Genomic DNA, 27,256 nt, shown 5'->3' on the forward strand with positions numbered 1-27,256 from the left:
GAGCAATTTCCCCCACTATCTGTTTGCACCATGTACTGTATATGCATGCTGCCAAGGGATGGATTCAAATGCTCTCTCAATGGAAGGACATATTGTATATAAATAGTGAAAGATCTACAGAAAAGACAAGTCACATTTCATATTTGGGCTTGCACGTTTTCACAAGCTACTCAAGTGATCTACTAGAAATTTAATTCAGGACTCTTCACTCACAATTTTGGAACAATTTTTGGAACATACCCACTTATGTAACCACATTTCTTGTATTTAGCAGTCGCTTCACAAATTACCTATTGCTGTCAGCACTAAAAATAGATCAAAGCGTGTTATAAATAAAACAGGTACTTTTTAAAGCGGATTGGCAAAATCAGTTATTTTCCAAAACATTAACGTGATGTATACCTTTTCCTGTTTCCCCATTTATTGTAAAGCATACCATTTTTCAGAAGCAGTCAATATCCTGATACACAAACAGCTAGCAGCAGAGGTTTCGCCATACTGTGGCAGTGGGGCTGCACAGAACATTCCATTGAAGAAAAGATCTCATCTTAATTATGTATTAAAATAATCATTCGGTCTCAAAAGTGAACATACACACAAATCCTATGGGGGGTATCCAATTAGCTGCGGTATATTACCATGGCTAATTACCTCGCCCGGGGTTATCCAATTAGCCCCGAAGTCAGCCGGACGCTGGCACTTATCAGGATTTTTTTATTCAGGACCTGATGTGTCCCGAAAAAGAATCCAAGATAACTGACGTTTTTTACCTGAAAAAGGGCATAAACACATAGGTCCACGAGCTTATGGTGGCAGCTATGTGTTTACAGGAGAACTGTCCTATTATTTCGACCAAAATAATAGCACTGGGTGAAAAAAAACATAGGCGAAAATCGGGGATGATTGGCGAAAAATCCTCGTTTTTCACCGATTGTGGTGGTCATTTAGCGCCCGAATTACCGTTGTTAATTGGATACCCCCCATAGGATTTGTATGTACTAAACAGACTTATGACACACTGTAATCAAAAGTGGACTGGGAATGAGGAATCAGCATGGCAACTGTTCAAAAATATAAGTAGATTGTAAGAATCTACTTCTGCAAACATTACAACTGAACAAGAAATAGGCAGTGTTAGACAACCTGCAAGACTTCAGGGACCTCACATATAGCCCCTGACTTATCCAAATGGCCACAAAACATAAAGACTATTCCTGTATGTACTTTTGCCCAGAGTATGTTCTTTTTGGGCAAACCATATTTAATCTACCGTAGATCAACTAGCGTTTGCAAATTGAAAAAAAGCATCATACAAACTCTTCTCCATATAATCACATTTTAATACAAATTCATATCCAGTGCTAAATAAAAATGCATTTTAGCAGTTTAGGCTTTTACACTGAACTAATCCCTTTCATAAAGAAAACTTTTTATGGGGGAGGACAACGTTGCCTTATACATTATGGGGGGAATTTAATTAGTTGCAGTAATTTACAGCAGGCTAATTGATCTCCTGGGGCTATCTAATAAGCCCTGAAGCCAGGCCGCAGCACTGCACTTAAGGCGTATTTCTTTACGGGTCTGAGCAAACCCGAAAAGATATATGTGATAATAAGCCTGTTACCAGGCGAAAACAGTGGGTTAAACACATAGATCCGGGTACTTTTCCCAGATTCTGTGTGTTAATGCTCGATAACAGATAATTTATAGGGTGAGGAAATAGGGCTGTAATTGGATAGACTGGGCCTAAAGCTCATGGCTAACACCTTTTTTCATCCCCCGATAATTTATCACTGGCCCTGCTAAATGCTCCTCAGTGGTGGATCATTTTCTGCAGCAGATCGCTGATCGCCATGTGTTGCTCGGTAGAATGGCTGGGAGGCAGCTCTGTCCATGCAACACTTTTCACTCTGTGCATGGCACAATCACTTAAGAACCCATGAATACCTAAGCTGCCAATTAGGACAAGTTATCAGTTCCTGGTCTAAACTATTCCATGAGGTGCATTTTTATTCATACTCTCTTGTGCATGTCAACTTGTATTTTTTTTTCTCGAGAGAGCTCAAAAAATGAGGCAAGTACTATTAAAGACCTGAGGCCCTGAGCCGCAGATGAAGCGTATGTAGTCCCTGGACCTCCATGTGAGCATTAGAGCTTTAGGGCTCTTACCAACTGTCATCAAGATGTATGCTAATACTAGCAGTTTTTAACATTATTTAAAGTAAATAAACATGTATGTGAACAGAACCCATTGATTACAATGAAGGTTGACGTATTAAGCAGTGAAGAGTGTGAAGAAGTGAACCAGTTGCCCCTAACAACCAATCGGCTTTGAGGTAGCAGTTATCAAGTGCATTCTAGAAAATGATTACTTGCTATGGGCAACTTCTCCACTGGTCCACTCTTTTCACTGGTTAATACACAGGTGTCCCCATACACCTAGCCTCAATACACCATGGGGAGCGAGAAAATTTGTCTTCATCACAATCGGGCGTGACAAACTGCTTTACAATTGCACATACTAATTTGATATGCAACACTCGTACATCCTTGTGCAACAGAGTCTGAATCTGTATACGAAGCACAACAGAACTTGGCGTGGAAAAAAACTGTGGCCACTGCATCGTAGCACTTCTACATAGATTCAGACTCAGGGCCTGATTCAGGTATGTACAGTATTGCACAGCCGCAGGGAAGCCCGCTCAGCAATACCGTACCCCTAATATGGTAATACCTGCAGGAGACGTCTGAGGGAAGAAGACACCTCCAGCCGGAATCACAGATCCAAGTGCTGCGTCCAAAGATGCAGCATTGGATCAACATCGTGACCATCCGATGTTTTCGGCATCGGTCATCTCAGCAAGCTAAAGCTTAAGCAAATAGGCCACCTCCTGCCCACTTGCGAGGCCAGGAAATCTACATCATCCGACACAATCCTGGCTTCGGCACTCCCAGAAAACGGGGGTGACAAGCCCACATTTCTGGGAATGCAGGCTGGGGCCACCCCCTCCTGCTCCCAATCATGCTGCGGCTTGGGGTCACTGCGTGCGGTCACACTTGACTCATTCTGCGCATGTGCTCCACCATCGGAATATACGTAAACCATCACGGTTACGTACATTTCCGAATCAGGCCCACAGTCACACACAGACATATAAGTGTTGTACATGAAAATAATCAATGCAGTCTCATGAAGCAGATTGTTTAATCGAATTGCAACTAAGATTCATTTCTAGGCGAAAAAGACACTCTGCGCAAGCCGTGTAGCATGGGAATAGTGTATGAGGACACATCTGTACATCAACTCCAATGTCCCAAAACTTCCCATCATGTACACTTGCAGTTTCTGACCTTTTGCATTGAAATGGTGTTTCTACTGTGCATAGTGTCATTTTAAAAAATATATATTTTCCAGAGTACTTTATCAATGCCTGAAATGATGGCCCAAAATGCATTACACAAAGAAAACGGGGTGATTCCGCACAGGAATAATAATCACGAAATAAAGATTAGAACCAACGTATATATTAGTGGTTGAGTGGGGATAAAATCCCTATATCAATTAAACCTTGTTGGTGGTGTTCCCATGGAGTAATGTAATGAATACATATAGTATGACTGGGATCTGTCCTGCAGAGAAGACAAGATAGATAGAAAAGAAGAAAGAAAAACCTCCTTTAAGGGGCACTCTTATTGTAAATCTAAAACATAACTTTTAATGATAATGTATATACCTGTATATTGTATCAAAGCAAAATACTTCTATGTACAAAAATACATAGTAATGTTGTCACACAGTGTCCATACATCACTAATTAATAGCATTAGATAAGTATATCTGTAAGGTATATTAGACCTTACTAAGTACTTCTATACCTTACGAACATATACATATTTAATACTTGTTTTAATCAGTGATGTATGGACACCACGTATGACAACTTCACTATCTATTTTTATCTCAAAATGCATTTAAACAAAAATATGTAGACATAGATCACTACTTAGGGAACAGAATAACAGTAAGAAAACATTTACATAGGACCAGCAGAGTTCTCAGGAGAAAAATAAGACCTATTTAGACATATGTCATATAGTACAGGAACTTGAGGTTCAATTCAGCTAACCAGAAAAGTATAGAGGTACTCTATAGAGAAGTGTAACGTTTGTGGGACTAAACTTTCAAACTAAAAGCATATAGCTTGTAAAATGCTATTTGAAATATGTAATACAGTAACTAGTGGAGCCTATATGAATTCATTTAACAGTAAACTGTAAAACATGTAATAAACGGGATGTAGTCAGGAAGCCGGCGGTCGAAATGCCGACCGGCGGCTTGGCACTCCCCCCCCCCCCCGGGAGTGTTAGGCTCAGGCTAGGGGAAGGGGGGGTTAGGGTCAGGCACCACCGGAGGGAGGTCAGGTTTATGCACCCCCTCAGGAGGGTTACGTTTAGGGAGGAGGTTAGGGTTAGACACTGGGGGAGGTTAGAGTTTGGCACCCCTAAGGGAGGGTTAGAGGTTTTACTTACTTTAGTCGGTTTCTCCAGCTGCCGGACTTCCGGCGTCGGTATTTCATCCGCCGTAATAAACAGTGGGAATACTACATCAAGTCCTCTCCTCAATACTACAAATAATTTATCATTTAAGTGTATTTTGCTAGTGATTTTGATGTTAAAGGATATGATCAGCCAAACAACAAGAGTCTGCCATATAGGCAGTGGGAACTGTGTTGCACAGGATCTTTGATGTTATTGTAAAGTGTATCTTGTACAGTAAGGTGGAAGTTAAACTGTAAAGTATCCTCTTCCAGTCTAATCTGAAGGCTTTCTTACCCCTATCCTGTCTTCCCACAAACAGATGTTCCGACATACATCTATCCTCTGTGCGCTACAAGTCGCGCCACACAACACGGGAGCTCAGTGTGACTCGGTAGCGCTGAGCGTATTTTCATGTGACTTTTTACCTACAAATGCATTTTATTTGCACAGTGATGCAAATAGATAGCACAAGCAGCTTCTGCTGATTAAAATGATATGCTGCATGCCTATATTCTGTGTGTGACTGCAGGTGTATCCTCAAGCTAAACACTACGTTACAGTGTTACAGCCGCTGACACTGTAACGTAGCATTTTGCATGTAGACACACCCGCAGACGCACAGAGAAAATAGACAAGCTGCATATCATTTTAATCAGCAGAAGCTGCTTGTGCTATTTAAAAGATGCACGAAAGACGCCCGGAGCTACAGAGTCGCACCACAGCATGGCGTGACTAGAAAGGGCTGTTTAACTCACAAGGAGGCTAGATGTATGTGGACCCATCTGTAGGTCACACTTGAGGCCTTTATGAAATCATATAGAGTATTTCTCACTGATACCTTAGGCCAAAAATTGGCAATTGGCTCTTGGATTCTGAGAAATTGTATAAGGTTTACCAATTACTCTAACAAAGGTAATGTAGAACTCCAAAAGCTACGAGATGGGTGCACAATTTGCATCAATAAGAAAAACAAGGGACATAGGCCCTGATTCAGAGCCGGACGCTCTGACCAGAGCGCTCGCTCTGAATCAGGGCCCACCTCCATTAATATGGAGCGTCCTCCTGGACGCTCGTATAGCTGTGGGTCACCACCCACAGCATATATATACGAGCATGCAAAATGATGGTCGCGATGGTCTTGACCATCGCGACGATCCGAACAGCGAGTAAAAGCCTGCGGTTGGGTTTCTCAACCGCAAGGCCAGGAGTGATTTTGGCTCTATCAAAGTCAAAATCACTCCCACTGACATCACTAGTGATGTCAGTGGGGCCGGCTTCAGACGGTAGTCGTTCCCTTGGGAACGCCTCCGTCTGGCAGGCACGCCCCCGGCACGCCCACCAAAGGGGGCGTGCTGTCAGTCACCATCAACAGCACGCCCCCTTTGATGAGACACTCCGAGGGAAGGAAAGTCCTTCGCTCGTCGGGTCTCGCGAATGCGCACGACGGAGCTCCCTCCATCGTGCGCATGCGCAGTGGGGAACATCGACCCACTTGCGAGCGTACTGCCGCTCGCGAGTGGGTCTGAATGACCCCCATAAGACAGTGAGGTCTCCTTATATTTTCTGCTTTTTGGGTTTGTTAAAATTCTCTAGTCACATAATACTGGTATATTAATATCAGTGTTCTCCCCAGAATTTTTTTTCAAGCCGGGTGGCATCAAGTAGTAGCCAGGTGAGGGCCTTCACAATAATAAAATGTTTTAAACCCTGACCTTATAATGATTTAAACTTGAAATAACATTTTATATATTAATTCTCTTCTTATTAGAGGCCCAGTCATCTGATTATGAAAAAGCTGCAAAGTCTGTAGGATCTGTTCCTTTTTATACAGACCCCAGATACTGTCCCCACTTGCAGGTTCCCAAAGTGCCGGGTGTGGCTGATTTTTGCCAGGTGGTGCACCCGCAAAAAACAGCCTGGGGAGAACACTGAATATGAAATAAAAGACTCATCCAGTTAAACACAAATTCTTTAGTTGTGATCAATCAGGGGTGTTTTTTCACAAAGAATAACCACAAAATAAGTTACTACAGGTTGAGTCTCCCAAATCCAAAATGTTTGGGACCAGCAGTATTTTGGATATCAGAATATTCCGTATTTTCAAATATTTGCATACCATAATGAAATCTCGGGAATGGGACTCAAATCTAAACACAGAATGAATTTGTGTTTTATATACAGCTTATACACAGCCTGCAGTTAAGTAATGCAGTATTTTTAATAATTTTGTGCCTTAAACAAAGTTTGTGTACATTGAGCTAACAAAAAGCAACAGTTTTACGATCTCTGTCATCCTAAAAAAAACTCTGTATTTCAGAATATTTGAATATGGGAGACTCAACCAGTAATGACATGACTTACAGTAAGGATTCCCAAACTATGAGCCACAGCAAACTCACATTGGCGCAGGAGGATAGGTCTTACACATAAGTTGGTGGCAGCCCAGAACTTTGCAAGGATCATAAGCAGCTAAACACGTGATCAGATCTATCTCTCCTCCACCCTTATGCTGCAGGGTTCTGCATGTGACATCACCTTCTAGCGATATTGTTCAGTGAATTGTCACTCAATTGTCTAATACCTTGATGTGAGCAGCTGCTGATTGACAGCTAGCATGACTGGGTTGCGGTCACTAACACGGCGTGCGGGATGCCGTGGCTTAGAATACCGGCGCCGGAATCCTGCCACCTGGCAGAATCCCGGCGCTGGCATCCCGAAGGTGAGTAGTTGGGTTAGGTGGAGGGTTAGGCACTAAGAGGGGAGGGTTAGGTTTAGCGTGCAGGGAGGGGGAGGTTAGGTTTAGGCACATAGGTTTAGGCACCAGGGAGGGGGGGTTGGGGACAGGGAGAGGGCAGTGATCCGCCAGGATCCAGAGCGCCAACTGTATCCAGGTTAGGCAGGATGCATGGGACTCTTGATAGGGCACACAGGTAAAAATAAGCGATAGCATTGTGAGCAGTAAATCTGTATTGTACATTAACCCCTCCAGTGCCATTCATACTGATCATACCAGATTTCTAAGAAATTACAGGACACTGGCTAATCCTGGAAAAATGTTATAGGGTATATATTTATTGTAGTATTAGGTCTTATTAGTGAATGACACCAAGAGTGATTCTTTCAAATGGTTACTCAAGTATCAGCATAGAAATAGCTAGTAAATTGTTTGTACATAGAGATGTGTGCTCATATACCTATCCTTTCTGTCTATATGACGTGAGATACGACGCGATTCCCGTATTACGCACTTTTTACTTACTTTTGCATGAAGTAGTGTACTAGGTACTTAGGATTATTTTTTGTCGCAAAGGAATTGGTACAAAGCCGCATATAAAGCATAAGAATGCATGGTGCAGGTCACTAGTATGAGACCTACATTGTATACTTTTTCTTCTACTTTGCATCTTAGTTCACTTACAGTATAGTAGGTATTACGCTTAGTGTTTTGGCACGGGTAAGTAGCAAAGTCCATGGTGCGCTAATCAGAGATATTTGGAGCGATATGTGGACAGATCCATAATTACTTAATAAATAGGGTCTCAGCAATTTTTTTCATGGTGTCCCTAAATGCACAGTCAACCAACAAAGTTTGGGAACCACTGACTTAATCCATACGTAGTTGTTTGATATAATTCATTACCTGTAGGAGTTAGGCAATCTTTCCAATCAAAATATCCAGCATAAATGCCAGGTTCCAAAGACCCAACAATAGGATCAGCTTTAATCTCAATAAAGTTTTCAAATAACCTTTGGTCCAGCTCCTTCAGAGACTCGGTGCTAGTCTTTAAAATAAAAATAAACAGAATTAGAAGGTTATGTCAGTCCCTCTGCTAATTTTGCAAACATTTGGTGGCAAAACATTACCTGATCTGTAAGCAAAAGCTTGGGAATATCCAAGTAAAGAGACTATGGGCAAAATTTACTAAGTGGCGGGTTCTATTCTGTTCTAAACCACGGGGGTTTGGTGGCGGTTTTGCAGCAGTTTCTAAATGACAGCCCTCTGCTATTCTATTCTAAAATGTGTTTTGACTGCGGTTTGGCGGCGGTTTTGTTATCTGCAGATGCAGATATACTAGGGCCAAAACCGCTGCAAAACTGCCGTCAAAATACATTATAGAATAGAATAGAACAGGGCTGTCATTTAGAAACCCTGGCAAAACCGCCACCAAACCCCCGTGGTTTAGAACAATAGAACCCACCGTCAAAGCGCCGGGGTTTAGAACCCGCCACTTAGTAAATTCTGCCGTGTGTGTGTGTGTGTGTGTGTGTGTGCGCGCGCGCGCGCTGAGCTGGATTATTTGTGGACATAGGTGGAATATACCCAGCAACACATTGCATTTAGACACAACATGGCAGTGTGAAAGACCCTGCTCCATCTGTACTAGGTGCACACAACAAATGAAATAAGCCAAACAAAAGTACAGGATGTGAACGATGCTACTCAAATAAAATAAGTAGTTACAAACAGCACGTTATATTAGTAATATTAGTAAAAACACTTTTAAAAAATCCAAAAAGTAGTACAGTATCATATACAGTGGTGTCCTTATACACCTAGCCTCAATACGCCATTCTGCGCGAGACACCTGGGGCAAGTGAGGTTTAAATTTACACTCTATTTGGAACATAGACGCATCAAAACACCACTCACTCTGTACTGGAGGTGCCAGGCTGCTATGTAAAAAGTTGCAGGTGAAGCACAACAGAACTTGGCATAAAAAAAAGCAGCGGCTGGTGCATCGTAGACCTTTGTATGCAGATTCAGACACATACACACACTGATGTTTAAGTGTCGCATATCAAATGAATCAGTGCAGTCTTGTTGCATCACATTTTTGGGCGGAAAAGAGATAAAAAAAGACACTCGACACAAGCAGAGTCGTACGGGACCTGGCGAGCCATGCTGTTTGGCGCGACTGCAGCAATAGTGTATGAGGACACATCTGTAGTACAGCATCAATTTGGTGTTTAGCTTAATTTTGTTTTCTCCTCACTATTGTATTAGATTGTTAGAAGTCTACACCACAGAATGGCATTACATTTCAACTTCAAATTTGCAATAAAATATAAATAATAAAAAAAAACAGTTCAATTACACCTACTGCATTGGCATATATTCCATGACAAAGATCACTGTATTCAGCATAGGTTTAACATAATACAAGCTTATCCCATGTTATTGTATTCAACTAGTATCTTGAAAACAATAAAAGATGTTTTACAAAAAAAAAACCTTGTGCTGGGAATTAAAAAAAACAGGTATTGGTACAGCTCATTATGTGTGCGGCTCAAAGTTAAGATGACTGGTACACGAGTATCACTTGTATGTATCAATAGAAGACGTGATTAATCCATTGCATATCCTTCCCTCGCAGGAGACTTTCAGTGCGCTAGTCCCTCTTCTACCTAAAGGCTGAATCTTTGTTTACCCTCTCAGTAACCAGGCCCACACGTAAGGAAGGTGAACCACCTTCTCGCCATCTCTTACACCGAGCTCATCAATTAGCTCCAATCTATGGAGTTAAGAACCCTACATATCGGTGCAGCTTGCTCCAGGCAACCTAGATGGGCTGCAACTGTGAGGGGTACCCTCATAATTGCCCCTCTAACAACAGTGAAGAGACACTGCAGCTCGACTCCTGCGCCCACCACAAGCTGCCAGAAAATGAACAATCTTCTTGCATGAAGTCTGATACAGAGGGAAACGACAATGAAAGTATGTAGGGCTATTGAGACCCACACAGAATATACACTTCTAAATAAAAAAGTAACAAACTTAAAATGTCACTACATTTATCATTACCTGCTTACAGTATAACTTTTTCAACACAGCTTGTTGCTGTAACTGAAATTTTAAGTACCCAGCAATTATTTATATAAATGTTGGCATATATAGTAATGGCTTGTAATATTGAACTGGAACTCAGAAAAAAAAATTGCGTACCCCAGGATTATACAATGTCTGCTGCAATTATACGGCATCTTAAAAACAAAGATAAAAATATTTCCGCAAAATAAGCAAAACACAAAGGGGGCAATTCAATTCCTTAATTGGGCACCTTAACTAATGGGCGCCTGACGGAGCAATTCAATTGCTGCTCTGTTCAGGCGCGCATAGTCATGGGTAGACATATTTCTGCTCACAGCCTCCTAAAGTGGCGAGCAGAAATGTGGGAGAAGTCAAGAGCTTGGACGCCCAAAGCAGTACTGTAGATGAGTTTAGCGGCTTTGTACGGCTAAACCCAGTGCTGTCAGACGCGCACACACTACACAGGCGCCCAAGCAGTGCAACAATTCAATTGCTCTGTGGGGCGCCGATTAGTTAGGGCCGTCAGATAAAATAATTTAATCGCCCCCCCTAGAGTCTAATTCAGAGCTGCACATAAAGCAGCCACAATGATTGCAAATAAATGTGGATTTCCAGAGTTGGCTGCCATCCATCCATCTGCTGTTGAATATAGTCATCATCACACATTTGGTGCAAGAGATCCTCTCACAATTCAGTCAACACGACCACAGCAAACTTATCCTACAGATGAACACCTTGATTCCACCATCTCAGTCACAAGTAAAGATTCGACTGAGATCGGTGCGACTCTGAATCTCCCATAATTGCTCTAAGTTGTGCATGCAGGTCCCAATTAATGCACAGTTTGCTAAAATAGCGAGTTCAGTACGCAGATGAAATTACATGTAAAGATGCCTATCCATTAGGCGACCTGAAAGTCTGAACGTCTAGCGTTCAGACCTTCAGGTCGCCGAGGTGCGGGCACCACACTGAACGGCGTTCACTGAACGTCATTCAGTGAAGGAGCCTGACCTCCTATCCCTGAACATGCCGAAGCGGACGAGCGTCGTCAGGTTGACGGGCATGTTCAGTAGACAGTCAGGGATGGCAAGGACCCAGCGTGCACGCGCATCGCTGGTCCTTGCCGGCTATCCATTACCCGACTTTGTTAACAATGTGACCAAAACCTCCTGGTTTTGGTCAGATTGTTCACAAAGTCGGGTAATGGATAGGCCCCTTATCTCTGAATATAGCCCAACGTCTCTGTACAAAATGTGGGAAAAATTAACATTCATCACACATTACTGTAAAAGTATTTTAACAAAAACCTGATGCACGGCTAAGATTACATAAAGAAAAGTTAACAAAAAACAAAACAAATTAAATAAAAGCTATGAAGTCAATCTATAAAAAAAACATTTCCCATACCTTTATGCATATTTACAATTTAGTAGAAAATTTGTTATTAAAATATTTATAAACATGAAATACATTTAAGCAAATACACCCATACTAAGAAAATTATTATAGCTATGTTCAAAAGGCCCCAATCTGTTACCAAATATAATACTTTACAGAACTAAACTAAGATTACATTTAAAGTCATCTTTGCTGACATTTTCTTTGAAAATAAAATAAAAAATCCCATGTATAACGACAAGTCATAAAGCAGAGGAAAGGTAACAGATTTATTAGATTATTTTTTTTCCTGTGAAGATAATAATCTTAAAGCTAAACTGACACAAGTTAAGTGCCTCATTATGAATCCCATTTTACAGAAATGAACGTAAAATGCAAATACTGTACAGCGCTTGTGACCTTATAATGACCTGACTAATGATAATGTACATCAGGTAACAATCTCTAAAGGGCCATTTTATAGGAAGATCACAGGGAGGAATTGCATATTCTTGCAACATTTTATTATCCATATGTAGAAAATTTTGCAGAGATGTGGCAGAAAGCTTTGGGGTCCGATGACACTAAAAGCAGAATATTTAGGCCATGAGGCATTAGCTATTTCTATGTTGATAATCAAACACTACACACCAGCCAGGGAACACCATTACTTTATCAAACATGGTGGTGATTGCATCATATGGAAGCCTTTCAGGGACAAGGACTGGCAATCTTAAATGGAACAATGTGAAGATGAATGTGCACCTTAAAAGATTAATTCTTAACAGACCTCTGCAAAAAGCTGAGACTAGGGACGAAGTCTGCCTTATATCAGGACAGTTTCAAAGCATACTGTTAGAACAACACTGCAGTGACATACAATGAAGGTAGAAGGTCCTTGAGTTGCCTAGTCACAGCCCTGACATTATTCAAATCAAAAACCTGTGCTGTTCCCATCACTGCTCCCCAAGTAACCTGACATAGTTTGAGCAATTTTGCAAGGAAGAATGGGCAAATATTGCTCTTGATCTATTCAAACTTAATAGAGACATCCAGAGTAATAACTGGCTGCAGCATCTAACAGATGTGTGTTAACCAAGTATTGACCACAGGGAGTGAATATATACTGTATAATTATATTTTTGATTTGTATTACTTTATGGTTAACTTTTATCTTTCTGTTTTGGGGAAGGAAGGGGGGATTCTGAAGAGGATTCTTCGGGCGGTATCCAATTAGCCCAGACTTGCCTACCCTTCCGATTTGGCCGGGAGCCTCCCGAATATCGGGTGCCACTCCCGGCCTCCCGGAAAGGCAGGCAAGCCTCCCGGCTGAATCGCGTTATCGTGGCCCCGCCCCCTGCTTCAAAATGGCGTTAATTTTGGCATTGTGAAGAGGGGGCAGGGCCACGATGACGCGTTCGCGCCCCCGGCTCTGCCCCCAATACTTTATGATCGCCCGGCCACGCCCCCGCTGTATACAGACATTCAGTTCTCTCCTGGAAGGAGGGAGCTGAATGTCGGCAAGTATGATTTAGCCCTGATATTTTCTTGGAGGTGAAAAACTGGTATTTTTCGCAGATAATCCCCATTTTTAGACAATTTTTTTTTCACCCTATCCTATTTGCTTCGGGCGAACAAATAGGTTAATTAGCCCTAAAACACATATGATCCGTGATAAGTTCAAGCACCTATGTGTTTTCGCCATTGCGCTGGGGAAAAAAACCTGTACTTTTCGGGGGATAATTCTTAAGACACCAGATCCCGAAAAAAATCCCTGATGAGTGCTGGCGTTGGGCCGGACCTCGGGGCTATCTGGATAGCCCCGGGGAATACATTAGTGCCCGAAAAGTGGGCTCGATTCAGACCCACTCGCTAGATGCATTCGCACGCAGCGAAAGTATGCAAATCTGCGGTCGCACGGCAAGGCATTAGCATGCCCAGTATGTCTTGGCATGCGATCGGGGTGTGTATTTAGATGCCCACCAGCCTGTCTTGAGACGCCCACTTTCCCACGTCATCTCCAGGAAGTGTATGCAACAATTTGTAACATCGGAAGCGAACGCAGCACTTATGGTGGACCATATCCTACTGCAAGTAATGAGAGTGCTTCAGGTGTGTAAAACAACTATGTGACGTGTACTATGACGCTGCATCTTAATTAAGCACGCCTCTGAAATGGCATTAAGACACTCAGGCACGCCTGCGTTTCCATTGACCATCCCGTCACCACCTACAAACGGCTTGTCCTGTCACTCATTCTAGCGAGCTGGCAATGCGCAGCGAGCGAACGCTTACCGATCGCATGGCCAAGTTCGCGCACGTGCACTGCGATGCATACACATGCGTAGACTGAAATCATCGGCAGGTTGCGTGCGAACGCAGCCTAGCAAGCGGGTCTGAATCGGGCCCAGTATTCGGGCTAACTGGATAACGCCCTTAATCTCTCAGACAAGTTAACATTATAAAAACAAAAAAATAAAGTGCAGGCAATAATAAAGTGAAATGAGGGATGGGAACTGAATACTTTTTTCAAAGCATTGTTAGGTTGCTCACAGGGACAACTGTGTCTAACGGATTTGTTTTTTTGTCTGGTCTTATATATTTGGAAGTTTCTAGAACAGACCACGCCCCAAATAATTTCACACCTCATCACCATGATGTGTCATTAGGCTATGCCCCCAAGTGACTGCACTGTGCAATAAATGTTACACCTCAATTAGACTGACCTAAGTAAAGGCAAATACAGCGGTAATAATTGGCAAGTAGTGCAAACAGGTGTTCCAGCACCATCATAAACACTAAAGCTGGGTACACACGGGGCAATATATTGGCCGTTCAATGGAATGGTCGAGCACGTCGGCAGGTGTGTACCCCGCATATGTCTGAACAACGTAGTGCACAGAGCATCTGCTCTGCAGCATCGCAGATCGCTCATATATCAGCGCATCTGGCTGTGGAGACAGCCGGTGACTGACAGCTCAACTGGGCAGGCAAATTCAAATGCTCGCCCAGTTGTGAAGGGAACAAACACTGAGCGGCCAATCGGTAAGTCTGTATAGATTATCTGATCAGCCTCTGTGTAAGGCGGATCCACCTGTCTGTTACGTGTAGATTATATCAGACCAACAAAAAGAATATAAAAAAAATACACAGGTTCTTCCTGGCATGGTATCCATAATCACCCAGGGCATCTCTCATGCTATTCCTTGATGTAAGACAAAATTAATCAGATATGATAGGCCTCTCTCTGGACATTACCATTCGAGGTCGCCCTACTCCACCGTGCAGTCCTTCTATATCCTTTTTGACTCTATAGCTATAGTGCTGTAACTACCTGTTTTATTGTAACGCTCCTTCTACCTCTTTCAAGTATGAGGAATAACTGCCCAATGCACTCTTGTGATGTTATTAACATTTGTTTTACAGCTGCGGCGGGATGTTTTGGCCTACTACTGTAGATAGTTGCTGTTGCACTTTTCCTTGCATTGTTCACATGTTATCCAACGCTACTGGGACTCTGGGGCTGATTCAGACCCGCTTGCGAGCGCAGGACGCTCGCAAGCGGGTCATTGGTGCCGAATTGCGCATGCGCACGACGGAGGGAGCTCCGTCGTGCGCATGCGCGAGACCCGATTAACGACGGCCAAGCCGTCGTTATGGGTCTCGCACCAAAGGGGGCGTGCTGTCGATGGTGACTGACAGCACGCCCCCTTTGGTGGGCATGCCGGGGGCATGGCTGCCAGACGGAGGCGTTCCCATGGGAACGCCTACCGTCTGAGTCTGACCCCACTGACATCAGTAGTGATGTCAGTGGGAGTGATTTTGGCTCTGATAGAGCCAAAATCACTCCAGGGCTTGCAGTCACCGAGACCCTACTGCAGGGTCTCGTCGCAAGCCCGATGGTTGCGAAGATCTTGACCATCGCGACCATCATCATGGAAAGATATAGCTGTGGGTGGTAACCCACAGCTATGCGAGCGTCCATGAGGCCGCTCCAAGTTGAGGGAGGAGGGCCCTGATTCAGAGCGAGCGCTCTGGTCAGAGTGTTCGGCTCTGAATCAGGCCCTCTGTTCGCACCCTTCTTTTATACCCTGTACATTCTTTATTTCACAGGTTCTCCAACTCGGTCCTCAGGACCCCAAAAAGTGCATGTTTTCCAGGTCTACTCACAGAATCACAAGTGAAATAATTAGCTCTGCCTGTGGATCTTTTAAAATGTGTCAGTGAGTAATGAATACGCCTGTACACCTGCTAGGTTACCTGGAAAATAAGACCTGTGTGGGGTCTGGAGCACAGAGTTTGAGAACCACTGCTTTATTTCATCGGTGTCTTTTCCCATTTAGGTTTGATCCTATTGCTCACCCTACTGCCAGACCCTAATGTGTCAACCCTGTACTATTAAACAGTTATATTAATGATCTGCATTTTGCTGATGCTTCTCAGCATTGTCAATCTTTATGTTAGGTTACCTGCCTGTTGATGTGCTACTTACCTCAATTACTTTTATGGTTCACCTATGTTTAGGGAACTTTTTAGACTTGGCCCGATTTGCTGCCCATAATATATCAATTATTTTTATATTCCCACTCACTTTAAAGGGCCTGTCTTTGAGTCTGTTTGTTCTATCTTACTTTTACAAACACAACCTACAGATCTAGCATCTATTGTCTCTGCCCCCTCCCCCCCCCCCTGACAAGATTATTATTCCAATTTGCCCATTTCTCTGTCATGTAACTAAATCTCTTAATAGGCATGTAAGAGAATCAGGGCTCTTTGATACCCCTCACCTAGAGGCTATACTTTCTTTTCTCACCCACACAGCATATATTCTAAAACTGACATGCTGGTGTGTTGTACCCACACAACCGACAGACTTTTCTAACATAGCTAATCCTTATCCTGACTACTCCATTATAACCTCGACATTCAGCCTCTTGGACTCTGCTGTTTCTAGGCCTTCCTGGAAGTTTAATGAAACTTTTCTGAAAATACCTCAATGTCAAGACAAAAATCAATGCTGATATGACTATTTCTCTATTAACATCCTAGACCCCTCTTTTCCTAATAGCAAAACTGTGGCAGGGAATGCTGGGACTTGTAGTTTCACAACAGCTGGAGTGCCAGAGGTTGGCCAGGCCTGTGCTAGATAAATGTTAAGTGGAATCTGATAGGTTGCTATGGGCAACATCTCCATTTCTAAAAACCCGCACTTAATACCTCCTGATGTAGGAAGTGTACAAACCTGTAGTTCATGGCCACATAATTATCTATGTCTCATACGTTACTTGAGAACACAAACTTAAAGTAGCTGACTTATCGGAAAAGATTCATAACTTGGAAGCCTCCCGCAAGCGCAACCCTTCATATTTGCCTTGTCGTTGAACTCCACGCCTGTAAAATCAGACCTAAGACAGACATCTCCAGAGTCACTATTGGTAAATCCCAGTATAAAAAGTCTCTATTCGTGGATGATGTCCTTCTCACCCTAACCAAACCACTTACCTCCCTCCCCCAACCTCTTCAGAGAACCATGCTAATACCAGGATATACAATTAACAATATTAAATCTGAGATTTTACCTTTACACCTCTCTACACATTTCAAGAAGCTACTCCAGCTAAATTTTGATTTTCAATAGAGGAAGGGACTCCCTTTAGTATCTAGGGTTACTTATCTCTACAAATTATAATTAACTTTACAAGAGTAATTACCCTTCCTTGGTGATAGGACAAGACTTAATGCTCTGAATAAATAAAATATATTGTGGTTAGGATGTATAAAAGTAACAAAGATGAATGTGCTCCCTACATTACTGTATATTTTCCAAATGCTCCCAATTGTGGTGCCGTCTTGGTTGCTTGCCTGAACTTCAATCCCCATACTTCACATGGAACGATAAAAAGCCTAGTTTGTGTAGGCATATTTTGGAAAGATCGCCGTTTGTGTGTTGGGGAAGGGGTCTGACATTCCATGCTCCTCCTCTATTACAATGCCACCGCCTCAGACAGATGATGCCCTGGCATTCGTCACCCAATACTAAACAATGGGTAGAGTTAGAGGGTGACCTAGTAGGGGAGTGCTCGATCTCTCATCTACCCAGGCCTCTGAGCAACCATAGATCCAGCTCTGCTTCCTTGATCTCTCATGCTTTCTACTTAAGACAGGCTGAACAAAAAGCTTGCCCTTTCCGAATACCTGTCAGCCCTTGTTTCAACCTGGTCAATCTGTAACCATGGCCTTTGTGTGGCTCAATACAGGCATCGCACTCTTTTGGTAAATTGCTGGTAAATTTGCTCTGTGATGCCTTTCCCATAACCCAATGTTCCCCGCTACCCTTGCAAGCTCTGATACCCATAATAGCTTGATAGCTATTAACCCATCCCATTTCATGCTATCAAACTGTATTTGAGGTTATAGGATTGGATTTGTTTGTACTTTTGTAATCCCCCTTTACTCTATAAATGGACTCTTGGTTACCTATTACTGTGATGTCTAATGTACAAACCCTTTTACCCTTTTATTGGCAACACTAGTATTTCTATTTAGAGCTGCTGCAAAGTCTTGCGTTTCCTGCTAAATGGATAACTAGTGCTGCAGTAAAGTTTAAAGTTGAATTGATTTAACCCCTGGAATTAGCAGTTTTCCCAGTGACAGAATACCTGAAGGTCTGTCACTGAATTACCTCAAATAAAGTTGTTACATAAATGATGCTTGAGTGTGGGCAGGATATATTTCAGTATATGTAATCCTCTGGCACGATTGATACTCCAAATATGCTCCCCCATCTCTCCCCTCATGCTGAAGATTTCTTCGAAGTTCTGAGTGTAATTATTATGTGTTCTGATCACTCACTGCCTGCTCTCCTATCCAGCTGACAGCCATAGTGAGCATATATACCGTAGGTGAAGGATATATCTCCTATGTCTGCTTTTGGTGCTATGTGAATACTCGTATAGTTGCGGGGACTTCTGCTATCCGGGCTCTGCTCAGCTGACATACACTTGAATTTGGCTAGATGCAGCTGTCTCCTCCTGGGCGGCTGAAAAGCCCAGCCCCTCTGGTGCTACTTTGTCACCTACTACAGCGGAGCCCCATCAGCTGACAGACTTAACTCAGCTGCTGCTGACCTCAACTGCTGCCGGCCTGCCTCCTAAACTGCGTCCTCTCTTCTGGAATGCAGCCTCTTAGCAGTGTAGATGTGCCGCAAGTCTGCCTTCATTGTCAGTGGGGCACCTCTTGTCACAGTCACCTTCAGTTTCCTCCTCCGCTCTCACACAGCCGCTGGCCACAGCAATCGCCTCTCCGGGCAGGCTGAGTACAGCTGCTCCCCACCAGATTCCCTGTTTACTCTCCTACTCTACCCCCCCTGCGCCCGGCAGCCTACAATACAGCTCGGTTGCTGTTTTGGACAGAGGGGGGGTGACACTGGAGGGAGAGATCTGCAGACTCGCCTGTCAGATTTGCTGACAGCTGTTATATCCGTTCTGAAGACCGGAATCTTTTTTTTGACAGGAACCAATTCACTCCCAACTGTATCACTCTGCCCCCTTTCTCTATAGTGTATGTGTATCCTATACACTGGGGCACATTATCACCACAGAAAGAAGTACCATATCAACTTATATGTAAACACATGAATTACATATACCTATTATACATTAATTAAATCCTATATATATATATTTACTTATTTTTATCTTTTACATATTTGTAGCAACACATACATGTTTACTAATATATGCAACATACTTTTACCAACTTTTAGAGGTATTCAATATGGAGCGAAAACTCAGTTTTTGTGATGTTTTCGCACCGATGACGTCATTTTTGCAGGTTTTGGTTTTACACCGTATTCAATTTCAAAGACTTTTCGCAGGTTCGAAACGTCTTTGAAAAAAAACGGGGATAACTTTTCACCACTGAATAGGTGGCGAAAAAAAGTGCAGAATTGGGGTTTAGGGGTGCAGGCTTAAAAAAAATAGCCTGCACCCCTGGGAATGACATTTTAAAAATAACTTTCAAAAATGTTTTAAAAAAAAATAGGGACACCCCAAAAAATTTATTAAAAAATTGGGGTGAAAAAAAAAAAAAAAGGAAAAAAGTGTTTAACAATAGGGAAATAGGTTCAGGGCTATTCTGTAAGTATGCGGCAGGTGTTTTCCAGAATAGATTATTAGCGGCAGGTGCATAGTTTTTAAAACTTACTTTAGGGACATAAAAATATGCTAGTACCCATTTTCATGTACCCCAAATTTGATGGGACCACTTAAAAAAACGAAAAAATAACCTAAGTGCTCTTCTGCAACACTTCTTCAATGTCGAGAAAAAAACATCTGCTGCGGCTATTTAAATCCCCGACTTTCATTTGCAGGCTAAAACGGGGGTACCCATAGTGATCCCCCATATATTTACAGTTTTAGGGGGGTCCTACAATTTATTCCAGATAAATTTCGTTTTTTTTTCGCAGATCCCACTTCGCAGGTTCCCGTTTTCGAAGATTTTATATTGAATACGGGGATAAAGCGGGCGCGCGCCCGATACTTTATCCCAGGAAAATCTCCGATGTGGAGCGAAAAGTCCAGCACTGACTTTTCGCTCCCATATTGAATACCCCTGTTAAACTAGTTAAATCCCCTCAAGTGTAAATATATGAAATACCCTCCAATATGACCCCTTCCACCAGGTACAAAATGCTCTATTCCTGGACTTCCCTTTTAATATATTATTGCATTCACCTGTGTTGAACTAGGTAATTGATAAAGAAAGGTGTTTCAACACAGGTGGCTGCAATCATAAATTCGGTGGGAAGTCCGGGAGCAGAGCATTGCGTACCTGGCGGAAAGGGGTCATGTTGGAGAGTCTGATATATACATTCTTATTAATGCAGTATATTTCTCTAACCCACAGGTTCTTAAACTCGGTCCTTAGGACCATAAACAGTGCATGTTTTCCAGATCTCCTCACAGAATCACAAGTTACATAATTATCTCCACCTGTGGATCTTTTTTTTTTTTTTTTTATCATCAATAGTTTTCATAAAGTTTTGCTCCATTAACAACAACATGGAAAGGAAAAAAAAAAAAAAAAAAGGGGGGAAATATGAGGGAGGGGGAGGGGGAAGGAATCAGACATTGCTGTCAATATAATAAACATCTTAATTACAATAATTTGAGAAAAATACAAAAGAACCCACATATCATAAACACAATATTACATAGAAATACAGATATAAATACATATAACAACAAACTCTCAATTTACTCAGTGTACTAGAAAATAAAGTATCCGGGACACAATAACATCAACCTCAATAAAGGCCAGCTCATAGATAAAGATCAATTAGCCTCAAGGAGCAGTGCGGCGCCCTCACCATCTGTGACAAATTCGTGCCATTTAGACCATTTTACCAATGGGGAGGAGGCCGCAGAGGAGAATGGAATACCTAAAGTCTCCATTTGGAAAGCATATTGAATTTTACCCAAGATTTTATGCAGGGACGGGAGAGATGGGCTTTACCAATTTTGTGCAATAGTCGCTCTAGTGGCAATCAAAATATGACCTAAAATATATATATTTGTCTGAGGTGGACATCTCTGTGGGATAAATATGAAATAGAGCTATAGTAGGGGACTCTTGAAACTGGGTATTAAGAACTTTACATGCTAATGCAAATACTTAATGCCAGAGATTTTGGATTTTTGGACAATTCCAAAATATATGGAATATATCTCCCTGCTCCGAACAGTTCCGCCAACAGAATTTTGACTGGGATGGCCATATCTTGTGTAGCCTAGTCGGTGCAAAATACAACCTGTGTAGCAACTTGAATTGCATCTCCATATGGTTAGAGCATTTAGAGAAACGGTGAGCTGTTAAATAGATTCCTTCCCACTGTTGGGGTGGTGAATGTAATCTTTAAATCCGTTTCCCATTGTAATTGTGCAGAAAATTTAGTAGGGGTCTTGTCCTCTATATATAAGGAAAACTAAAATCTAATAGCCCCTCAAGCATTATCAGATGTCATTTTAGCTAAAATAGAAGGGGGCAGAGCTAAAGAACCATTGATTTGAAACATAGCAGAGATCCAATGGTTAATACGTAAGTAAGTAAAAAATTCACTTGTGGGTAAATTATACTGTGTCTGTAAATATAAAAAGGGACACAGACTTGTTATTAAGTACTTCTGCAATTGTGTTTATACCACTAGAGCGCCATATTGTAATACACAAGTATGGGATTAAACGGGAAAGAGCCAAGAGAGAGATTAGGTGTGGGTAAAATCATACATTGTGAAGTTCCTATAGTGGCATCCCACGCTTTAAGGGAGCCTAATATTTGCTCTAGGTGATTCTGACAAATTTGGCCAAAGTTGCTTAGGGGTCCAGATCGTTTCTGTCAGGGGGAAGTGAGGAAACAAAGCTCTCTCCAAATCAACCCATGGCATCAAATTGCTAGGAAGCGCCCAATCGCTGATCTGGGCCACCAAGCATGCATGGTGATATGCCAAAAGATCTAGGACATCTAGGCAACCCTGGTGTTTGTGACATGTTAAACGGCTAGAAGCAATTCGTTGAGTCTTTCCCTTCCATATATACTTTAATATAAGTTTATGTATTTGGGCTATATAGCGCTGTGGAACCATATAAGGGATTGTGCGGAACAGATACATTAACTTGGGTAGTACCATCATCTTAAATGCTGGCAACCTGCCCAGCCAAGAGACCTCAAAGCCGATCCAACTTTTTAAAAGACCAGCAATGTGTATTATAATGGGAGAGAAATTAATCTCAGCAAAATTGGAACCATTATTTGGAATATGGATACCAAGGTATATGAGGGATTCTTTCTTCCATTGATATTTATAAGTATTTTGAAAATAGGCAAGTGTCTTCTGGGGGATAGAAAAAGGGTAATGCCTCTGTCTTGGAGGTGTTTAATTTATAGAAAGACGCACTGCTATATCTATCTATAACTTCATGTAGGGCAGGCAGAGGGGTCTCCGGGCTGGTAACAAATAGTAAAACGTCATCGGCAAATAAACATAGTTTGTGCAGCATGGACGCTACTGCAATCCCTGGAAAACATAACAAATCTCTGATAGAAGAAGCGAAGGGCTCAATGGCCAACACATACTGTACATTAAAGGTGAAAGGTTAAAGGCGAAAGGGGGCAGCCCTGTCGCCTTTTGAAATAGCAAACGGGGAGGACAAGAAACCATTGCTCAATACTTTAGCAGTTGGATTGCTAAATAAGGCCGCTATAGAGGAGAGTATTTCTCCTTGACAACCGAACTTTGTTAATGTAGAGGTAAGGAATTTGCAATGTAGTCGATCAAACGCCTTTTCGGCATCTAGGGAAAGTAAAAGAGATTCTTGTTTCCTTTTAACTAACAGTTCAGCCAAATCAAAAAACCTTTGTGTATTATCTGCAGCCTGTCGTCCCCTAACAAAACCCACCTGATCAGGATGTATGAGTTGGGGAACAAGTGGAGAGAGGCGGTTAGCAATTAATTTAGAGAAGATCTTCATATCAGAATTGAGTAGGGCAATTGGTCTGTAATTCTGACATAAAGAGGAATCTTTTCCAGGTTTAGGGATAGTGATAATCTGGGCCTCCAACATCTCAGGTTGGGACCCTTGTCTAGTGGCTGAATTAAAAAGAGTGGCGAGGGTAGAGGCAACTTCATGTGAAAAATGTTTGTAAAAAGAGTTCGTGAATCCATCTGGGCCGGGTGCTTTACCCAAAGAGAGTGTCCTAATAACATCTAGTACCTCTCTTTCAGACCACGGGGCGTTAAGAGACTAACTCCTCAGCTGTCAATTTGGGGAGATGATGTTTTTCCAGAAATGAGAAGATAAGTTCATGCGTGGGTTGAGGGGTATTAAGATCACTGCATAGATTATACAGTTTTCTATAGTAATCGGCAAATGCGTCTGCTATGGACGAGGGGTTAAGCAATCTGTCCGTCTGGAGTGATAATGGCCTTTATTCTATTCCTTGTGTGATGTAAATGCAATTTACGAGCTAAAAAACTACCTGATTTGTTGCCTAAGTTATAGAATTTCTGTTGCAGTTTAGACAAAGCACTTTTCATACGGTTCATAAACAATTTTTGGAGTTGATTTCTTATAGATACCAATTTTCTCTTAAGGAGACGAGATGGACGGGCCCGATTTAGAGATTCTACCTGTGCCAGCCTCTTTTCTAAATCAGACTGTTTCTGGAGGCATTGTTTACATAATCTAGAACCTGTTTGAATAGCCACCCCTCTCAGTACTGCCTTTAAAGCACACTAATATACAGAAATTGATGTGTCTTCTGGGGAGTTAGTGGCCTTATATGTGGAGAAAGCATCCAGCAGAGGGTTGGAAGCTTCAGGGGATTGCAACAGGTACTCAGGGAATCTCCACTGTCTAGGGGGAAACTGAGAGCAACCGTAATCCCACGTCCATGTCACAGCTGCATGATCAGACCAGACCACAGGGACAATTTTGGACTGTCATGTATTTTGTAGTGTTGATTTATCTAATAGAATTAGATCTATCTGAGAGTAGGAATTCTGAACATGCGAAAAATATGTAAAATCTCTAACCCTCGGGGACTGAATTCACCATACATTGTATAGATCGAATTCAGTCAATAGATTACGTAAGGTAAAGGAAGGGTCTGGGCCTGTTCCTGTAGATCTCACTACATTTGATTTGTCTAGTTTAACATCTGGAACTAGATTGAAGTCACCCATGATCACTAAGCTACCTTTTTGAATATTTGACAGGGCCTCCAACATCTTCCTTAAAAAAAGTATATGTCTCGTGTTAGGTGCATACAGAGAAATCAAAATAATTTCTCTATCATCTAATTTCCCAACTAAAATCAAATATCTGCCATCTCTGTCTGTTATCTTGCAGGAAAGTTCAAATTGTATCGCGCGATGGAATAGGACAGCTACCCCATTACGCTTAAAAGGACCGTTAGCATAATAGGCGGTTTGGTATCTAGAATCAGAAATCACAGAGGGTGCTATTGAAGAAAAATGTGTCTCCTGTAGGGCCAACACCTTCGTCTTCTCCTTATGAAATGTAGCCAGGGTCAGTCTTCTCTTATTGGGAGAATTAAGCCCATGAGTATTCAATTAAAAAAATGCAACCATTTGGAGGTAGAGAAAATCTGTAAATAGCAGCATATCTAGATTCCTTAACATTAACAAAGATGGAAAGGGCAAGGAGAAAGCAAAAAAACATCAAGGAATACATAACACAAAAGGGAATGAACAGAATTAGCCCAGAAATCAGGGCTAGAGTGTTTGCCGCAAAATAAAATATAAAGGCAATACAAAAAACATTGGGGAAGTGGCCCAGTATAACAGCCACCCACCCATGCAGCTACCGAAACATAAACTAAAGAACAAATACTGGGATGCACTGACATTGCTACTTATATCAAACCTAAAAATCCCAGTGTAGAGAACAGTAACATAATCACTACCTTTAATTGAGAAATAAACATCTAGTTTATAGAACATTTAAATACAAATTACTTCTTAAAATTAATGAACTTCCCTGCAGACTAGGGTGGTAGATATTGGGAACCTCCATCCTATAAACAAGAAGCAGGTACATCTCTATTGAGAACCTAAAATTGAGATATGACAAATCTAATAAAGCACTAGCATCGTCAGGGAATCTGTATTTATCGAAACATCGGAAAATATAACATTCTCACATGCACCAGGTCAATCAGGTGGAGCACTTTGAGGATCGAGATGTGCCTGGATTGATAGGTATTGTCCCATTCTGCCAGTAATTTAACACCAGCATCCACTGAAGAAATTACATATGAAGATGATTCATAATGTACTAGCAATTTTAACCGTAAATCCCCAGCGCTAGGCAATCTCGAAGTGCTGGCGTGAAACGAACGTCTCTTGGCCAATGTGTGAGCCGATAAATCCAGGAAGAGCCCCCAGATTGTCAGAACCTTCTGCTTGTCTAGCCGCCTTTAGAATGAGTTATTTAATGTGGAAGAGGTGAATCCTCAATAGGGTGTCCCTAGGTAAGACATTGTACCCCACTCTTGGCTTAGGTAGCCGATGAACTCGTTTAATGAGTAGGTCTTGTGTAGAGGCCGAAGGAAGGAGTTTTTGAAATAACTTGGTCACATATTTTTGTAGTTCCGCAGGGGCAACTGAGTTAGGAATACCACGTATCTTGATGTTATTCTATCTCGATATGTCCTCTAGGTAAGCCATTTTATCGCGGATTGAGGATAGTTCAGATTGTAACTCAGAATGCGCAGTAAGAAGGTCATTATGAGAGGAGACCAATTCACTCATCTTTCCTTCCAAATGATCGGTAAGGCTGCCCAAACCCATGATTTCAGTTCTAAGTGATTGATCCAAAGGTTTCCACTCCAGCTAGAATATCAGTGCGGAATGCTGTGAACATTTGGAACATCGATTGAGTGGTTAGAGGAGCCGAGAAATTTATGTCTAGACCCAAGTCAGCTGGTGACATGGAGCTTTTAGAAAGTTAAGCGACAGGAGTCGTGGCGGACTTCAGTAATGTAGAAAAGGATGCCTTCTGTTTATTTGAGGATGGATTTGAAAATTGGACCAGTGACGGTAACCGCTGTGCTTTCCCTTCACGTTTAGGCGGCATTGCAATAGGGAATGTAATAATATTAAATGCTAGAGAGGGTAATAGAAAATATATAGCACTTGGTAGTGATGTGGTAGATAGTTCCGGCAGTTTACTGCATGGGTGAGGGTGTCTTCATCCCTAAAAGGGAAGCATGCTGTGAGAGAGAGCAAAATAGCTCAGGAGAATAACATCTGCACAGTTAGCACTATACAATCATGGTGTATTGAAATAGAGCTTCCTCATGCATCTGGTAGGGAGATATCATAAACTGCAATAGGTTGTTTATCAACTTCTCCAGAAATGATCTTATACCACTCATACAGGAGGGGGTGCAGGGAAACGGGCTTCTCACTCTTAATGCAGCCACTCAGGAATAGCAGGTGAGTGATGGGATGTATGCCAGCACCAGGAGGGTAGAGATACAGGGAGCAAGCCTATAAATAGCAGTTAGGAGCTCTGGAATAGCAGAGCTGTGGAGCTACACTTCTGATCATATAGCTGTCCAGGCCACGCCCCCCAATGGCTGCCAGCTCTTACCCGGACTTGTTGCTCCTGCAAGGCCGTCAGCAGAGTGAAAGACTGGCGCTGAAGAGATCCGTCCAGCCAACCGGGACTGTCTACCCACAGGGCACAGAAGTGGCTGAAGGCCGGCATCCAGTCGCAGTGTCCGGCAGCGAGGAGAGGCGGTCACGTGGGCAGAGGTAAGCGGCAGCTCCGGCCGGGTACAGATCCTCGGGAGACCATCAGCGATGCGGGAGGAGGTGAGAGCTGCATCAGGGAGCTAGGAGGCTCTGCAGTCAGTGATCGGGCACCGCATCCAGGGGCAAGCATTGGACGGAGCTCCGGTCACATGGGGACACCGGGGTTCCGCTCCGGAGCAGGTAAGTAACGG

General features: G+C 42.4%; 1 protein-coding gene across 1 annotated transcript in view; it reads right to left on the bottom strand.

Annotated features, from left to right (window-relative positions):
• EXOC2 (exocyst complex component 2) overlaps positions 1–27,256 on the bottom strand; it is a 222,857-nt gene that overhangs the window by 10,219 nt on the left and 185,382 nt on the right. Inside the window, exon 22 of the mRNA XM_088471721.1 lies at positions 8,180–8,321. Coding sequence (XP_088327847.1) covers positions 8,180–8,321 — 142 coding nt within the window. The remainder of the gene's footprint in view (positions 1–8,179; positions 8,322–27,256) is intronic.

Source organism: Taudactylus pleione, unplaced genomic scaffold (genome assembly GCF_031769625.1).
Source record: "Taudactylus pleione unplaced genomic scaffold, aTauple2 ptg000116l, whole genome shotgun sequence".
In the NCBI taxonomy this organism is placed as follows: domain Eukaryota; kingdom Metazoa; phylum Chordata; class Amphibia; order Anura; family Myobatrachidae; genus Taudactylus; species Taudactylus pleione.